The 16,245-nt window shown below is 50.0% G+C and overlaps 1 protein-coding gene across 4 annotated transcripts; it reads right to left on the reverse strand.

Moving 5' to 3' along the window:
• Positions 1–1,293: 1,293 nt before the first annotated feature.
• SPRY4 (sprouty RTK signaling antagonist 4) lies at positions 1,294–16,178 on the reverse strand. Of its 4 annotated transcripts, none has more exons than XM_025389200.1 (3): positions 15,968–16,178; positions 10,863–10,913; positions 1,294–5,982 (listed from the first exon to the last, which is right to left on the reverse strand). In XM_025389200.1, the coding sequence occupies exons 2-3, from the start codon at positions 10,882–10,884 to the stop codon at positions 5,036–5,038; spliced, it is 969 nt and encodes a 322-aa protein (XP_025244985.1). In that variant the 5' UTR covers positions 10,885–10,913; positions 15,968–16,178; the 3' UTR covers positions 1,294–5,035. The 4 variants fall into 4 exon arrangements, with proteins under 4 accessions (XP_025244985.1, XP_025244987.1, XP_025244986.1 ...); XM_025389202.1 differs by lacking the exon at positions 15,968–16,178 and adding an exon at positions 15,013–15,539 and having other exon boundaries at positions 10,852–10,913; XM_025389201.1 differs by lacking the exon at positions 10,863–10,913.
• Between the last annotated feature and the right edge of the window lie 67 nt (positions 16,179–16,245).

Genomic DNA, 16,245 nt, shown 5'->3' on the forward strand with positions numbered 1-16,245 from the left:
AGGCCAGAGAATCGCTTGAACCTGGGCGGTGGAGGTTGCAGTGAGCTAAGATCATGCCATTGCACTCCAGCCTGGGCAACAAGAGTGAAACTCTATCTCTAAAAAAGGCTGGGTGCGGTGGCTCAAGCCTGTAATCCCAGCACTTTGGGAGGCCAAGATGGGTGGATCACGAGGTCAGGAGATCGAGACCATCCTGGCCAACATGGTGAAGCCTTGTGTGTACCAAAAATATAAAAATTAGCTGGGCATGCTGGTGTGCACCTGTAATCTCAGCTATTCGGGAGGCACAAGAATTGCTTGAACCTGGGAGGTGGAGGTTGCAGTGAGTCGAGATTGTGCCACTGTACTCCAGCCTGGGCAACAGAGCAAAACTCAGTCTTGGAAAAAAAAAAAGTTCCCATAGTTATGTAAACTGAGAAGTGGCTGGGTCTAAAGTTTGAGTGCACTGGTGGCAGGTGGGGGCACAAGGGAATCAGAAGGAAAGTGCTGGCCAGGCATGGTGGCTTACACCTGTAATCCCAGCACTTTGGGAGGCAGAGGCGGGCAGATCACTTGAACTCAGGAGTTAGAGACCAGCCTTGCCACCATGGTGAAACCCTGTCTCTACTAAAAATACAGAAAATTAGCCAGGCATGGTGGTGCATGCCTATAATCCCAGCTACTCGGTAGTCTGAAATAGGAGAATCACTTGAACACAGGAGGTGGAGGTTGCAGTGAGTGAGATCGCTCCACTGCACTCTGGCCTGGGACTCTGTCTCAAACAAAAAACAAAAAACAGAAGGAAGGTACATTAGAAGGTCATGAAATGGATAGAAGGCTTTCGAGGCTGAAAGGACTAGTTTTGTACAATATCCACCAATTCTGTGAAAATAAGGAAATGACAAAGGGCTTTTCTATTTGGTTCCTTGAAGCATGTATGTGTGTGTTCATGTGTGTGAAAACTTAATTTGGGGGCAATCAGGACATAAAGGGAGAGGAACGGACAGGTCAGCTGACCCTTTTCCCCCCTCTACCTCTTCCCAGTTTTGAAGCTTGGCTGTCCATCTGCAGCACACTCTGGTTTAGGGGACAGCTTGCCTAGGAAGGAGGCTCTAGCAGCTCCTGGCAGTATTTGGCTTCATAATGAAGAACAGCTTTCCTCTGATGGTTCTATGGTCATCCTAGAGAAGGGAGAAGGGACTGCCCAGCCCACGAAGCCCTATCTTCTCTTCCCCTTTCAGTAGCTGCTTATTCTCAAACTTGAGGCCTTGCTGGGTGAAGCGGTCAGGGAAGTGAACACACAAACACACCAGAAACGGCAGTCTCGTGTATATTTAACAATATATATTTATATATATTTTCTAAATCAGTACATTCAGTTTTTAACTTGTTTTTTTCTTCACAAACAGAAGAACTCTTACAATAGTAGACTTTCTAAAATAAATACTATTAAAATAGAGCTTCAAAATAAATATTCTATACAAAGAAAACCTTCTGTGGCAACTTTGTCGTGGGGTGGAAATGGGCTACAGTGAGGGGGAAATGAAGTCGGGATGTGGCGGGGTGGGAGCCTCGAGCTTTTCTGTTTGTAACATGAAACCAAGCTGTGGGACAGTGAGAAGGGAAAGCAAGGCAAGACACCGCACGGTTACCCACAGCAGAAAACGGCAACGCAAGATTCATCATCGACTGTCACAGTAAGCAGAGAGGGCACAAAAATGCTTGTCAAAGGCATGAACCAGAAGGCTGGTGAGGCTCGCAGGATGCCCTAGTGAATTGTACAGTGTAGAGCTGTGCTGCCCACGCCCGCCAGACACTTCTTGGGACAGCACGGAAGAACGGGATGCTTCAAGGTGACAGTCATCCGGGTTCAGGTGCAGATCAACACTTTCCACGTGTGCCATCTTGGACAAGTCATTATCTAGCTGGGCCTCACTCGAGGTATGATGGCGATTGACAGACTCCACAGGGCTGAAAGAACCAGCCATGTCTTCCATCTCAGCTGTGAGGGGGTGCGTACCAAAGGAAGGGATTGGTCTTCACCCCCTTCCTGCTTGGGAAAGCCTTAGCTGTGCCCATCTTTTATCTGGGAGGGCTTCGCTACCCAAGACCCAGTTCCCAGGGTGCTCGCGGAAGCGCTGTCCTTCATAAACACGGGCAGCCAAAGCCCCCTGGAAGCTTCCTGGATCCCAGCTGCCCCTAGAATTAAGGCAGAACCCCCAACCACCACCCCAGGTTTAACAGGGGCGGGAACTAACCAGCACTTTTCAAAAAAGGTCAAGCCGAGGCACCATCCAGCCGAACAGGCCATTGGTGACAGGAAACACACTCAGCCAGAAGCAGCTACACATGTGTGTCGTGTCTCTGAGTGCTGGGTCCCTCAGTGGCTCTCGACTGGCCCCAGAGCTGGGGAGGGTCCACAGGCAAGCCAGTTTATTCTTTTTTTTTTTTTTTTTTAATTTTTGCCAAGAAGCTGAGAAAAACAATGCTGAGGGATTGCTACACAACCAAGCTGGGAGAACCAAGGATGGTTCCTTCGCTCCTTCCCATGACCACCGAGCACACGAGGCACTGAGGTGGACTCTCAGAGCACTCTGCAGACATCCATCAAGCAGGTTGAAAGCAAACCAAGAAGAACAAGCTAGAACAGGGGCAGGGGGAAAAAAAAGAAAAAGCAAACCAAAACCCAGAAAAATCCGTGTTTACAAGTATGTACACAAAAAGTCAGGGTTCAGGAGGTCGTTTGCCAGGAAATAGGGTCTCTGTCGGTAGACAGTCAGTGTGGGGTAGGGGGGTGTGTGTGTGTGTGTATGTGTGTATACACAGCTTATGTAAATCGACTCTCCACAGAACGGGTGTGTAGACCACCAAGATCACCAAAGTGCAACTGGGTCAAGTTTCCCATGGAGACAATTTGAGGGAGGGGCCCTGGGCAAAGTTCTGAGGCCTTGCAGAAAGCGTGCACATGTGCACTATCAATTTTGGGGCCACCTCATCTGAGGAAAACCATCTCCAGTCCCTTCAGTACACTTCTGATACATTCAATTCATGTAAGTGGTTGGCCGAATGTGTTTCTTTCCTACCACTCCCTCTGAAATGTTCAAGACCATCCATACATCTGTCACAACTGTGGCAAGGGTAGCTACATGAATCAGCCTTGGAAAATGCAGATGCAATATTTCACATTCGCCTTTTACAAGCTAGCAAATGTTACATAAATAAAGCCGAAAATAATATGACCCTCCCTTCCTCCAATCAATAAATACCTATGGTTACAATTAACTTACTCTAAATCATAAGATGTTACTACTAGTCTTCAAGAAGGGAAAAAGAAGTCCTTGAGAAGCATTAGGTGCATGCCTATCATAGCTACCCACCTCGCTACCTCCTTCCTGGAGGCACCTCTGTTCCTACAGAACAAACTGGAAATGCTACGGACACTCTGCCTCATGCACTTCCAGTTTCACCTGGGGTAGCTCTTCTGACTCAGGCCATGCCCTCTCATTAGAGGGGAAAACAAAATACCACACACAAAGCAAAAACCCCACACAACAGCTGGGGAGGAAGGACCAGATACACTACAGCTTTTGCATGCAACAAGTACCTACCCACTGGACGTGCTGCACCTTCTGAGTCCTTTAGCACCTTGAGAGAAAGGGTTGCTACGTCTTTGAGGGCTGTCGGGAGAGGGTGGTGTGGCTGTGCACAAAAGCAGGGCTCAAACCCAGTGGCCCCTGGAAAAACCTTTCCCCTACCCTCTCCCCCAGCTCTTCCAACTCCCCTGCTGGGGCTTCCTAACACTAAAATAGACTCTTTTTTCATCATCTCTCTATTTACATTAAAGATACAGACACATCACTATACACAAAAGGCTATGACAGTGAGCAGCAGAATCAGAAGAGAAGAAACCCAAACCCAGCCTGGCTCAGCGGTCATTCTGCCAATGGGAGGTGCTGCCTCTCTTCTTTGCTGTTAAAATCCTCTTGTTGATGGGGAGGGAAATTGTGTTCCTTGAGGTTGCTCGCCCCCAGATTTTGAAATCAGCCCTTCCTGGGGGTGGCCCAAAAGGAAACAAGTTTTATTATTATTTTTTTAAAACACTGTTATCATCTGGTTTAATTATTCTATAAAAACGTAGTGACTGGATCCAGAGACCACAGCCTCAGACTCATTGGCAAAATGATATTTGGTCTCGCATTTGCCGCCCTGGCTTCCTCTACCCATATAAAGTTTCTGGAAGGGATGTGAGTAGAGAGAACCCGGGACACGTAGTAGGCAGGCGAGTCTGTGACTCGGTAAGAACCGAAGGACGGTGTGGTGAGCAGAACACCCCCAAGAGTTAGTTGATGCAGTTGGAAGGGAGACGTGCACTGAGCAGTGGCTCCTAAATCCATCCTGTGGCTCCGGGGAGGCAGAAGGAGGAATGAGGCTTGGACTCACTGGCCGTCCTCTGTTCTCAGTGGCTCCCAAGTATATACAATAGGAACTGCTAGGGTGTTCTACACCTTCCCCAAGACATCAGGGACAAAGTGGGGTGGAGTGAGATGGGGGAGGAGAAGAAGGTATAGAAAACTCCAAGGGTCTTCTTTAAAGGTACCCTGGTACTCAGTTAACAATTCCTCCCAGGCAGCTAGCTCCTGTGAGAGCCAAGACAATGGAAAAGAGGGAGGGTGGTGGGGGGAGGGAAGGAGGGAGGGAGAAGGAGGGGTTGGGAAGGCATTCAAGCAGCTGCAGCTTCCGGATATGTGTCCACATCTGTGTTCCGTCTTCTGAAAAAGAAAAATTCCCCCCAAAACCACACCCTGCCCCTGCATTGTCTGTTTGACACAAAGTTCCAGGACCCTGAAAAAAGAGCCCCAAAGTGCTTCTTCATCGTCTTGGGGAATACAGGGTAGGTGGTGGTGGTCTCTGTATTTTCCGAAGCTGGGGGTAGGGAGTGGGCAGACTAGCAAGGTCAGCCTCAGAAGACTAAAACCTCTGACCTTGCTGCAGTCTTCTTAGATGTCAGAAGAGAACCAGGTTTCCAGGCGGAGCACTGGGGCTTCGACAAAAACTGTCAGAAAGGCTTGTCCGGCCTGCTGGTCTTGGCATCCCCACTGGCTGCTTTGCAGATGACGCTGTTCGTGTGCTTGCAGCGGCAACCAGGGCGGCGCAGACGGTCGTAGCCGCGCTGGGCCAGCTTCACGCAGCCGGTGGCAGGCAGGTAGCAGAGCAGGCAGGGTAGCACCACGGAGAGAGCACCCATGAAGGACCAGCGAGCGCAGCAGTTGGAGCGGGAGCAGGAGCAGGGGTGGTCAGCGCAGGAGCCCTCATCGTCCTCATTCGTGCAGTGGTAGAAGATGCCCTGCACCAGACACATGCACGTGCCATAGTTGACCAGGGTCTGGGCTGAGCACAGGCACTCCTGGTTGCAGACCCAGCAGGAGGGCAACGTCCGCGGGGACGCACACTCCTTGCATTTACACTTCCCACAGGCCTCGCACAGCAAGAAGTGCTTGTCCAGCTCGGATGGGACCGCCGGGCCCTTGAGGTCCAGCGGCTTGCAGTGGACCACCTTGGGCTGGATGCGCACAGCCCTTGGTGAGGCCTGGTCGGCCACGGGTGGTGGTGCCATGTGGTCTAAGAGCCGCTGGTCGGAGGATGTGCTGCTGCTGCTGCTCACAGAGCTGGGGCGCCCGCTGAAGGAGATCCAGTGGTGGGTGACATCCTGGTCACAGCGGGCGGGCGTCGGGGCCAGCTCTGGGGCCCCACCCCGGGTCCGCTTTGGGCCGGTGGTGGGGGCCAGGCCAGGGTTGTCTATGTAGTCGTTCTCCACGTGGCTGGTCTTCATCTGGTCAATGGGTAGGATGGTGAGTGGGTGCTGGAGCCGGCTGTGGGACATCCGGCTGTCAAGAAGGGGCTGGACCATGACTGAGCTGGGAGTCAAGGGGGCGCTCTGTGGGATCGGGGGCTCCATGGGGCTGGAGGTCCTGGACTGTATGGAGAAACAGGCTTCTAGGGGCCCTGGGGGTAGGGTGGGGAAAAGGAAGAGAGAATGGATTCCAGGCATCAGTATGTGGCCTGCTAATACCTCACCCCCCACCCCCCATGAGGTCCTTGGGAGCCACCCAATTGAAATAGGAACTAAAATCACTGTGTGGACTTTCCAGTGACTTCCAAGCTTAGATGATTAATAATGACAAGTAGTCAGTGGTGGAAATAATACTTACTGAGCACTTAAGACGGAGGTGCTCTCCTAAGCACCATATACATTAAGTCTTTGACTTCATGATAAGCCTAAAACGTAACTACTATTATCCCCCTTTTCTATTTACAGAAAAGACATGTTCAAATTAATTTGTCCAAAATCACACAAAACTATCCAAAACTATCAGTAGCAGGACTCAAACCCGGGCAGCCTGATTTCATTCTCTTAGTCACTGTGAAACATGCTCCTTAGTTAAGATACATAGCTCAGTGGATATAAACACAGGATCTGGAACCAGACTCAAATTCGATTCTCACTTTGGCCTAGCAATATTGCTATGAATGAGTTCTTTCGTCTCTGTGCCTTAGGTTTTGGTCTTGTCATCTGTAAAACGGGCTCTTGTGAGGATTAAATGAGAAAATACTATCTATTACCTAGCATATTACCTGGCATGCAGCAACAATTTATCGCTGCCCCAGGAAATAAGCTGAGATCTCCTGAGCACTTATAAGCACTTTCCGCCAAGCACTGTGCCAGGTACTGGGGACAATGTGGTGAACTCAACAGACACCTCTGGATGCTCCCGTGGACTTTTTCAGCTGGATTAACAAGCCCTTTATTTCAGATATTCGCAAGAGAAGGACTGTTATCTGATGCCTGCACATCCAGGATATTAACTTATTACTACCACTTCTTAAGAGCAGCAACCTGCAGTGGCTAATAATCCCTAGGTATGTCAGCTTCTGACAACTTGGATGGGAAATCCTCTCAAGGGGCACTCACATCACCCATTTCCAAGTGCTGAGCTGAACATTCAGCCTAAATGCTATTTACTAGAATAGCTAAGCCAACCCTGGATCAGTTTCTAATTTCACCGAGAGAGTGCAATTTTAAGTTGGAATCCAGCCAGAGATTCAACTGCAGTGCCTGACACGGAACCCCAGGAAGTCACTTAAATCAAAGAGCGGAAACGGCTTGGTTCAAATTTAGAAAGTGCACATTGTTTTCTATTAGAAGTGCCATTTCCTTGCCTGCTGACCTTTACAGTTGGAATTCTGCTGGAGATCAATTTAAAGAAATAGCAGCAGAAGGCCAAGACCTCTGCTCAAGGGGACACAATTTGGAATCCAAGGGAAAGATTACACTCTGGGAAGATTCCACCCCAATCTTAAGAACCCCAGGGAATGGGGAGGAAGGATAGAAGAGAAAGGTAAGTCTTTAAAACAAAACCAAAAAAAGGTCATTGGATTAATGTATTCTGGGGTGGGGTTTTAGTAAACGCTTTTGCATTTACTAAATTTGCATCAAGATGCTAATGATGTTCTCATTAGGAGAGCTGATCCTGCCCCTCTGTTTAGGTTTATCTAGAACCTGTCTAAAATAAAAAGCTAGCTCTAGATGAAAGTTTATGAAGGGGATAAAAGGGGGCTATCCACAGGGCTCCAGTCTGTATATCACTTACACTGCTAAATCCAAAAAGCATCCAGTCTTTTCTGCAAGGTTCAATGCTCAGTCAACTGGTATTTCCCATTCACGCAGGGCATCAACTATTGGCTTTGCTCCCATGGCCCTGCCTATTTAAAAGGATGCTGGTATTTCTTTACACACTTTGTTTTTCCTGTCTTGGAGAAAGCCTACCTAGTGGCAGTGCCTGCCCCCCATGTTCTCTTCGGATGAAACCAGAGCATCGAATTGGTGACTTCCTTGTGGTAGAGTTTGCCTTAAGTTTCTGGCAGGTCTGCCACCAAAGAGTAGCCACTTGCCAAAGCAGCCTCCCGTGGAGATCCTGTGGTTAGGGCTGGAGAGAGGGAATGCAAGTAAGCAACTATGGAGAGGAGTTTTTCCAAGGATCAGGCTGATGACAGGGTAGGAACTCCAGGGAATGCTACCTCAGCCTGCCCACTTACTGTCAGTAGGGGTTCCAAGGCCTTGCTTCTAGAATAAATGAGTTTGGGGCAAGAGGCCAGGGTTAGGAGCCCAAGGTCCAGCACTGAGGACGGTGCCTGGAGGAAAGGCCTAAGAATAAAAAACGCCATGGATAAGATTCTCCAGCACCAGCCAGAAACCTCACCCCCGGACAATGATAACATGATTCCCTTGTTCCAGAAACCCATGTCAGGAATATTCAGGGTCCTGCCAACACAATGTAGGCAGCAGTTTGAAGCTTCTATTGCCCCATATAGTTGGGTTTTGTCTCTCAGGACAAGGATTGGGTCTGGCCATGCTGTGGGAGAAAGTAAAATACTCCCTTCCCTTGAGCAGATTTTTTTTTTTTTTGGTGAGGTTCTTTAAAAACAGCCACATTTCCTACAGATAAAGCACAAGAAATGGGCAATGCTCAGAAATTTTAATAGGCCTTGGAATCAGAAGGCAGATTCCCCAATTCATGGAAAAAGTCCCACCAGGAAGCCAGGATGGGAGCAGCCACTGCAGGTAATGGGGATGGATGTTGGCATTCACAGGCTCCCATAACCCTCCAGAGATAGCTGTCAACATCTGGGCCTGCAGTTGAGGCCAGACATGGGGATGGGAGCTTGGCCCATGATGACTCGGCTCTCTGGGGATGATGCAGCATCCGATGGCTCCATTGGGCATATTATAAAATGTATCTTCCCTTCCATAACCCTGATGTAGTAGGATTCCTTTCAACCACCAGCTCAGCAAAAACCAAATCAGAGATCCACTGCTGCCCTCACCCCTCACCAGCAGGGACCCTCCAAGAACCTCTGCTGAATTTATTTGGCTGACAAAAACAATTTTCTGAGCTGCCTATTTAATAACCCCTCAGCACAGCTAAATGATGTCTCAAAAAAAAAAAGAAAAAGAAAAAGAAAAAGAAAAAGAAAAAAAGAAGGCCTGGCACAGTGGCTCACGCCTGTATCTCAGCATTTTGGGAGGTCAAGGCACGCGGATCACTTGAGGTCAGGAGTTTGAGACCAGCCTGACCAACAGGGTGAAACCCTATCTCTACTAAAAATACAAAAATTAGCCAGGCGTGGTGGCAGGCACCTGTAATCCCAGCTACTTGGGAGGCTGAGGCAGGAGAGTCACTTGAACCCAGGAGGCGGAGATTGCAGTGAGCCAAGATCGCACCACTGCACTCTAGCCTGGGTGACAAAGCAAGACTGCGTCTCAAGGAAAAAAAAAAAAAAAAAGAAAGAAAGAAAAAGAAAAACCAACTCTCAGTTGATTTGGTAGATCAATCTCGACTCACTGAGAAACACCCGCCCTCCACTCTGAGCAGTGCTGACAATCTTAAGTGCAGGTTTAGTATATGCTCTCTGCTTCCCTTGCAAGAAAGTAAGAGATTTATGATGTAAATAGGAGAGAGGAGGCTTTGCCTCATTTAGGCAGTTTGGAAGATACTGATGGCCAATTTGGAAGACACCGGACAGAGAAACAAACCCAGCACTCCATTTAGCCAAAGAAACACCTCTATCAAGTTTAGGTGGTACTCTTAGGAACTGGCAAGAGGGAAGGGACTTTTACCTCCACTCAACCTTCTAATAATAATAAATAATAATTATGGAAGCAGCTAATATTTATGAAACATTTCTTGGTGCCAGGCTCCGTGCTAAGCCCTCGGTGATTTATTTTCTCATTTAATTCTCACCATACTTCAAGAGAGTATCCATTTTACAGAGAAGAAATGGAAGCACAAAGGGTCATAGAGCTAGCAAGTGACCAGAGCAGGATTTGAACCAAGACAGCAGAGGCTTCAGAGGCTGAAATATTAATGTCTCCGCCCTGACTTACAATGACTTGCAGAAGCCCTCCATAACCTCTGGGAATTCATGGGAAGGCATGAAAGTGCCATCACTTTCAGAACCATGGACTCCTCCAGCCCTCACGGAACATCATCAGAACATCCTAGGGCTCTGCAATGCAACCACCAGGGAAGGAAAGCTAGATGGGCTTACATCAGCCTGAACCCCAGGGAGAGGAATTTTCAGTGTGGAGAGTGAAGACTGGGGGGTTTGTAATCTCCCTCATTCAAGGAAGGCTCAGAATTCAAGTTCTCTTCACTTCCAGTTTAGTGTTATGTGCCATCCCCCTGTCTTAAAAGTGGTTTCATTTTTAATTTTCTTTTTTTTTTGAGATGGAGTTTTGCCTTTTTTTGCCCAGGCTGGAGTGCAATGGCACGATCTTGGCGCACGACATGCTCCGCCTCCCAGGTTCAAACGATTCTCAGCCTCCCAAGTAGCTGGAATTACAGGCATGTGCGACCATGTCCAGCTAATTTTGTATTTTTAGTAGAGATGGGGTTTCTCCATGTTGGTCAGGCTGGTCTTGAACTCCTGACCTCAGCTAATCCGCCCGCCTCAGCCTCCCAAAGTGCTGGCATTACAGGTGTGAGTCACCACATCCGGCCTCATTTTTAGTTTTCTTATAGTTGAATGGATTTCACTTGTAGGAGTTTATTACAAATCAGTCCCCAAAAGGAAACCCTGGGGTGGAAAGCAATCTCTACTCCTCCCTACCTATCAAGTTGAACTTAAGGGTCCCTAGGGTACCTTCATTGATGGGGCTCTCCCTGGTCCAGGTCTGTGAGGAAGGGAGGGAGCCAGGGCACAGAGAGTCCTAGAATACTGAATCAGCAGGATATCAAAATCCCTAGAACACCCAACACTGTATTTGCTGCTTGGCAGGTCTGGGAGCCCAGAGCCAGCCAGTCTGACACTCACTGCATTTGTACCTGTGGGGAGGGGGCTGAGCATCAGGCTGCAGACCGCTCAATACAGGCTGGCTGAAAAGAATCAAGAGGCATGTTAAATGTCTGCACAACTGAGCAGGATGCCTAATCCCACCCACCCACACCCTCCCCTTGACTTACTCTAGTGAGGTGAGTTGGGAAATATTGGGAAAACCTGACAATTGTACTTTGAAAGCTACAGGTCAGCTAATGACAAACTGGCAAGAGGCTGTGAATGAATGGGTAGTTTGAGCCCTGCCCCATTCAGTCTCAGCGGGTTATTTCAGTGAAGGTTGTTTAACCCTTTAAACAACTCAGAATAAAGGTCTCTAGGCTGCCAGAGAGCCTGCCCACCACTATGGCTTGGTTCTTTGTGACACTATCCCAGTTTAGCTAATTAAGCTACAACCATATGATGACTTATTACTTTAAAAGGACTTTAAAAAGAGGGGGAGGGATGCTGAGGGAAGCAGAGGACTTGCCCCTCCCTATACCCTACAAAGAAAATCTCTGCTGAGAATGGCCCCAGTGGGAGAATAAAGCATTTGGGCAGCTGGATTTGTCTGGGAATCCTTCTCCCATCTCCCTACCCCCAGCACCAGCACTAAGAAGCTCACCTCTGGCCATAATCTGTTAGAGATCACAAAAGAAAATGGTTGCTTTTCATCACTTCATCCTACCACCAGTTACCGGTTCCCAACACTCTTCTTCTCTTCCCACAACCAATCAGCTGAGCTCCAAAGCTGAGCACACGGAATGGTAGGAATCTTGCTGGACTTTGGGCTCTTTAATCAGCTTCAAGTTTTTGCTTCACTGTATTACTGCCGTAATTGTCTGCCCAGATTCCCATAAAGAAGGATTAGAAGCCAAGAGTCAGTAAAGAAGGAGTCAGAAGGAGCCTGTTAACCACTGGCATGGTTTGGGAACTATTGGCCAAGTCCAGGTCTGGGTTGGACCAGAACCCTAGACTCCTAAGGCAGGGCTTCCTCCCACAGACACTAAGATGTTATTATTTGTCTCCTTACCCTCCACCAAGAAATGAACTTACAATAATAGATTTTAGCTTACTCTTGGGACAGGAGCAGGAAATGACTTCCCCTTCCCCCAACCAGAAAAAGAAAGACTACTGACAAGGGAAACCACTCTTCTGCAAGTGGCCACCTGCCCCGAAGGGCCCCTTCCCTCCTCTGCTAGATCCAGCACATCTGTGCTCCCTCCCCTGTGCCCTTGCTTCCTTCACTGACTGGGGCCTGTCCTTGGAAAGAACAATCGTGATCACAGCTGAACTGTGGAGTCTCTTAAGCCCAGCCACATGTCCCGGATACATTCCCCAGCCTTGTCAGCTGTCCGGATCTGCAGGGTGGCCCCAGACCCCTGAGAGCCAAGAATACCCTCCCTCTTACATCATGCAACACCCCACACCTCCTGTGCAGGAAGGGGGCACCCTTAAAACCAGGCCCTCCTCCTAGGAGCTCAATAATAACAATGAGCATGGCCCTAGTCCCGGCCGCTCACTAGCAGTTCTGCTGGCCCCCTGTCCCCTTGGGAGGAGTTTATTTTCTCTACTGTGCAGATGGGGAAACTAAGGCCATGCTTAGCAGGTTTGCCTAGTCACTCATCTGCTCTGTCCAGGCCCCTGGCTGGGTCTGGAAGGGGCAACACAGCTTTCCGAAAGCTGTTCATTCACCTTCCCCTGGCTCTTTTGAAAGAGCAAAAATATATTCTAATGAGTTACTGTTTCTCCTCTCAGGGAGACAAGGTTGGCCATGAAATAGAACCTTCTCCACTCTGGCCATTTCCCTTCCTTAAAAACTCTGTCATGTCTACATACAAAACCCCAAATTTTCAACTTTATCTCCAAATTCAGAGGCCTGGGCAAGAATCCTTAGCCAGGTTGTCATCACAAGGGAACTGCCACCTAAGTAGAGGCCAGATGACAAACACTCTGGATTTAGAACCAAATGGAACACCATGATTCTCCAAGAAACACTGGACTTTTCTGAATAAAGAGGGAGGGCTCCTTCCTAGGCCTCCTTGGCACCAACGCCCAGGCCCTCATTAACAGGATAGCCCAAGAACAGAAAAACACTGTGGGGGCCCAAATCTGGGAGCTGTAAGATGTCACACCATGAGACGTTCAGCCCTGGAAACTGGAATCCCCACATATGGTACCACAATATTAAATCCCAGAGCAACACAGCTCAAAGGTCACTTCTGGAAGTATTAATGAGTTTTATTCCTCTTAATTTTTAAATCACTGATTTTCAAATTTGGCACTGAAAGACTGCTTTCATTTATTATCCACGAAAGTCAGCCAAAGCTCTGGGCACAGGTTTACCAAAGTTGGGGCTGGGGTCATGGGTGGGTGTGAACTGGGCAGGACAGATTTCCGAAGAGCCACATCTCTCCATCAATTCTGGGAGGATGCAAATAAAAATGACATGTGAGACTGGGCGCGGTGGCTCACGCCTGTAATCCCAGCACTTTGAGAGGCTGAGGTCGGCAGATCATGAGGTCAGGAGTTTGAGACCAGCCTGGCCAACATGGTGAAATCCTATCTCTACTAAAAATACAAAAATTAGCGGGGTGTGGTGGTGCACACCTTTGATTCCAGCTACTGAGGCAGGAGAATTGTTTGAACCTAGGAGGCGGAGGTTGCATTGAGCCAAGATCGCGCAACAGCCCTCCAGCCTGGGTGACAGAGCAAGACTCTGTCTTAAAATAAATAAATAAATAATAAAAAATAAAAATAAATGAAAATGACACCCGTAAGCTCCAAATATCCACCTATCCACAGCCTCTGCCCTGCTATGTGTTCTGTCTCCTCCCACCAGCCCCAACTAAAGCTTTAGTGAGACGTGGCCATTTCAGAGGGTGATCTGAAAAAGGTCGAGGGTCTGGGCAGGAGGGCTAAGGGCAAGAGGGCATTTACACTCCACCAAAAGGGAGTGACTCCCGATAACCAACAGATGCCTTTCAAGTCTCCTCACCGTAGCTGACCAGTATTTGTCCATTGAGATTTCAGAAATCTGCTACTAAAATCCCCACCCTACACCCGTAACTGGCCACGGAGCTTGGTTGTTAAGTGTGTGTGCTGTTCACCACATTAGGATTTGCTGGAGCCTGGCGGCACGTGAGGATCCTCCCAAGGGATGGGAAAGAGGAAATGTGATTTCACACTGGACATCTCCACTAGTTCTTTCCCACCCTTCTAGGAGACAGAGACGGAGAGATAAAGAGAAATCTTTAACCGCAGCCCTGCCTCTCCTAGTCCTCCTGACACCCGCACTAAAAAAAAAAAAAAAAAAAAAAAAAAAAAAAAGCTGAAAATTTCAGAGATGTTTATGCTCCATTTGTGTGAAGATCTGGAGAACTCTAAACATTGTGAAATTCACCAATGCAATATTGGGTAGGGCCTCAGGCCAGACTGAGCTCATTAAGAGATTGATAAACCCACAGTTCCCAACTTCTCTGAGCCTTGTACCTTCCAGTTTCGAATCCCCAGAGGCTTGTCAGAGAGGCTAGTGCCTCGGTCAGCTACAGAGACAGACAAGTGCTTGCTCCTGCCCCTCTGCAAGTTCTTTGGCCTCCAGTGTGTCTGGCCTCTCCCAAAACTGGAGAGAATCACGCCACTGATTCGGAGGCAGGAAAGAGGGGGCTGCCACTAGGTTTGGTCACCCCACTGTACACTCTTCTTTCCAGCACTAACCGCACTGGGGGGTACCGAAGCCTTGCTGCGCCAGAAGGCGGCCTCCTGCCCTCACAGAGGCCTTGGCAATATGGATGCCCCTCCAGCAGCTGGTGAAAGAGGCAGCCAGCAGCTCCCTGCTCTGCCTACCATCTAGCCCTTCCAGCCCATTTCGCCTCTCTTGTCCATCCTTCAGCCCTATAAGCCATGCAACCATTTTCCGTCTCCCTTGCCTCTTCTGCCCACAACCCCCTGCCCCCAATCAAGGAGAATTGAGAAACCGTCTTCTTGCACAAGAGTAGCTACTGTCTAAACGCTTTTTGATCGTCTGCATGGAGGGGGAACTGGGCACAGCCTTGGACCCAGTGATGGAGCCAAGCTCCAGCTGCCCTGGCTAGCCAAACCCGCCCTCACCCTGCTCACTGTCCCTGGGGTCTTAGCGATTCAGAGTTTTTCAGAACGTACCGTCTCTATTCTCTTCTCTGTGATGTCAAGCCTGGTACCACCAAGAAGGAAGGAGGGAAAGTAGGAGCCTTATCTCTCCTACGTTCGCAACCTCTTCCTCCAGCTCCCACACGCCTGGCGTTATGTAAACGCACCTTCAGCCCCCACCACAGCCCTGGCGCGGCCTGGGGGCTCCGGGGCCTGGCACGGCTCGGTGCCCGGGGAGAGGGAGGTACAGGGTGGCCGAGGAGCCTCAGGCCCTACAGAGGCCAGGCAAGAAAAAGGCAACTGCAAGGCAGTTGCACAGCATAAAATGCGGCAGCGGAGCAAAGGTCAGACGGCGAGGAACCGCCTCGCCAAGGAGAGGGAGCAGAAATGCCCAGTCCTGAGCCAGTCCCCCGCTGACCATCGAGGGAGAGGCAGAAGGGGAGGGAATTCAGTCCGTCACCGCTCCGAAGAGAAAGGAAAAAATCTACGTCGAGCATAGGCCGCTACGGCGGGCTGGGAGATACACGGCAAAGCTGGCACCGTGGGCACGGAGCTGGGAGTTGGGCGAGCCGCCCAGAGCGAGGGCGCCCCCCGACCCAAACGGTGGCTCCTGACCAAGCCCAGAGCCGCCCGTTCCAGCGTTCGAGGCGGATGGTGGCAGGAGAAGGAAAGAGGCCAGGCCAGAGGCAAACTCCCGGGACACGCACGGGGCTTCCCGAGTCGCAGAGGGCGGGGAAGCCGGGCTTGGCAATGCCCAGGGGTCGGAAACGGCGGTGCCAGGCTGTGAACACCCCCGGCGCCGTGCCGGCCGGGCCGAGGGCGTCAGGGAGCTGCGGCGCACCGCAGCGACTCAAGGAGGCGCAGGCTGAGGGAAGGAACACTGAGGCGCGTCTAGAAATAGCGCACCATTTGCCCCAGCCCAAGGGGGGAGTCGCGTCGCCGCTCAGAGCGGGGCAGTTTCAGATCCCAAAACCGGCCATGGACTTACTTTGAGGAGCTGCAGGGTCACAAGCATCGCCCCACGTCTGTCTAAATCCTGGAGCCAGAGCAGGCAACCGCCGCTGTACTCGCAGACGCCGGCCGGAGGAACCGGCAAGGCTCCCTGTGCTCCACAGCGCCAACTCCGCGCTGTCAGCTCAGCTCGCTACCTCCGCGGCGATGTTGCAACCACTGCCTGGGAAAATGGCTTTTTTATGAATGGGAGGGAAGGGAGCGCCAGTGCGCACGCGCGCCGTTCGCGATTCTATGAATGGGTGGGCACAAGAG

Source organism: Theropithecus gelada, chromosome 6, assembly GCF_003255815.1.
Source record: "Theropithecus gelada isolate Dixy chromosome 6, Tgel_1.0, whole genome shotgun sequence".
NCBI lineage: Eukaryota > Metazoa > Chordata > Mammalia > Primates > Cercopithecidae > Theropithecus > Theropithecus gelada.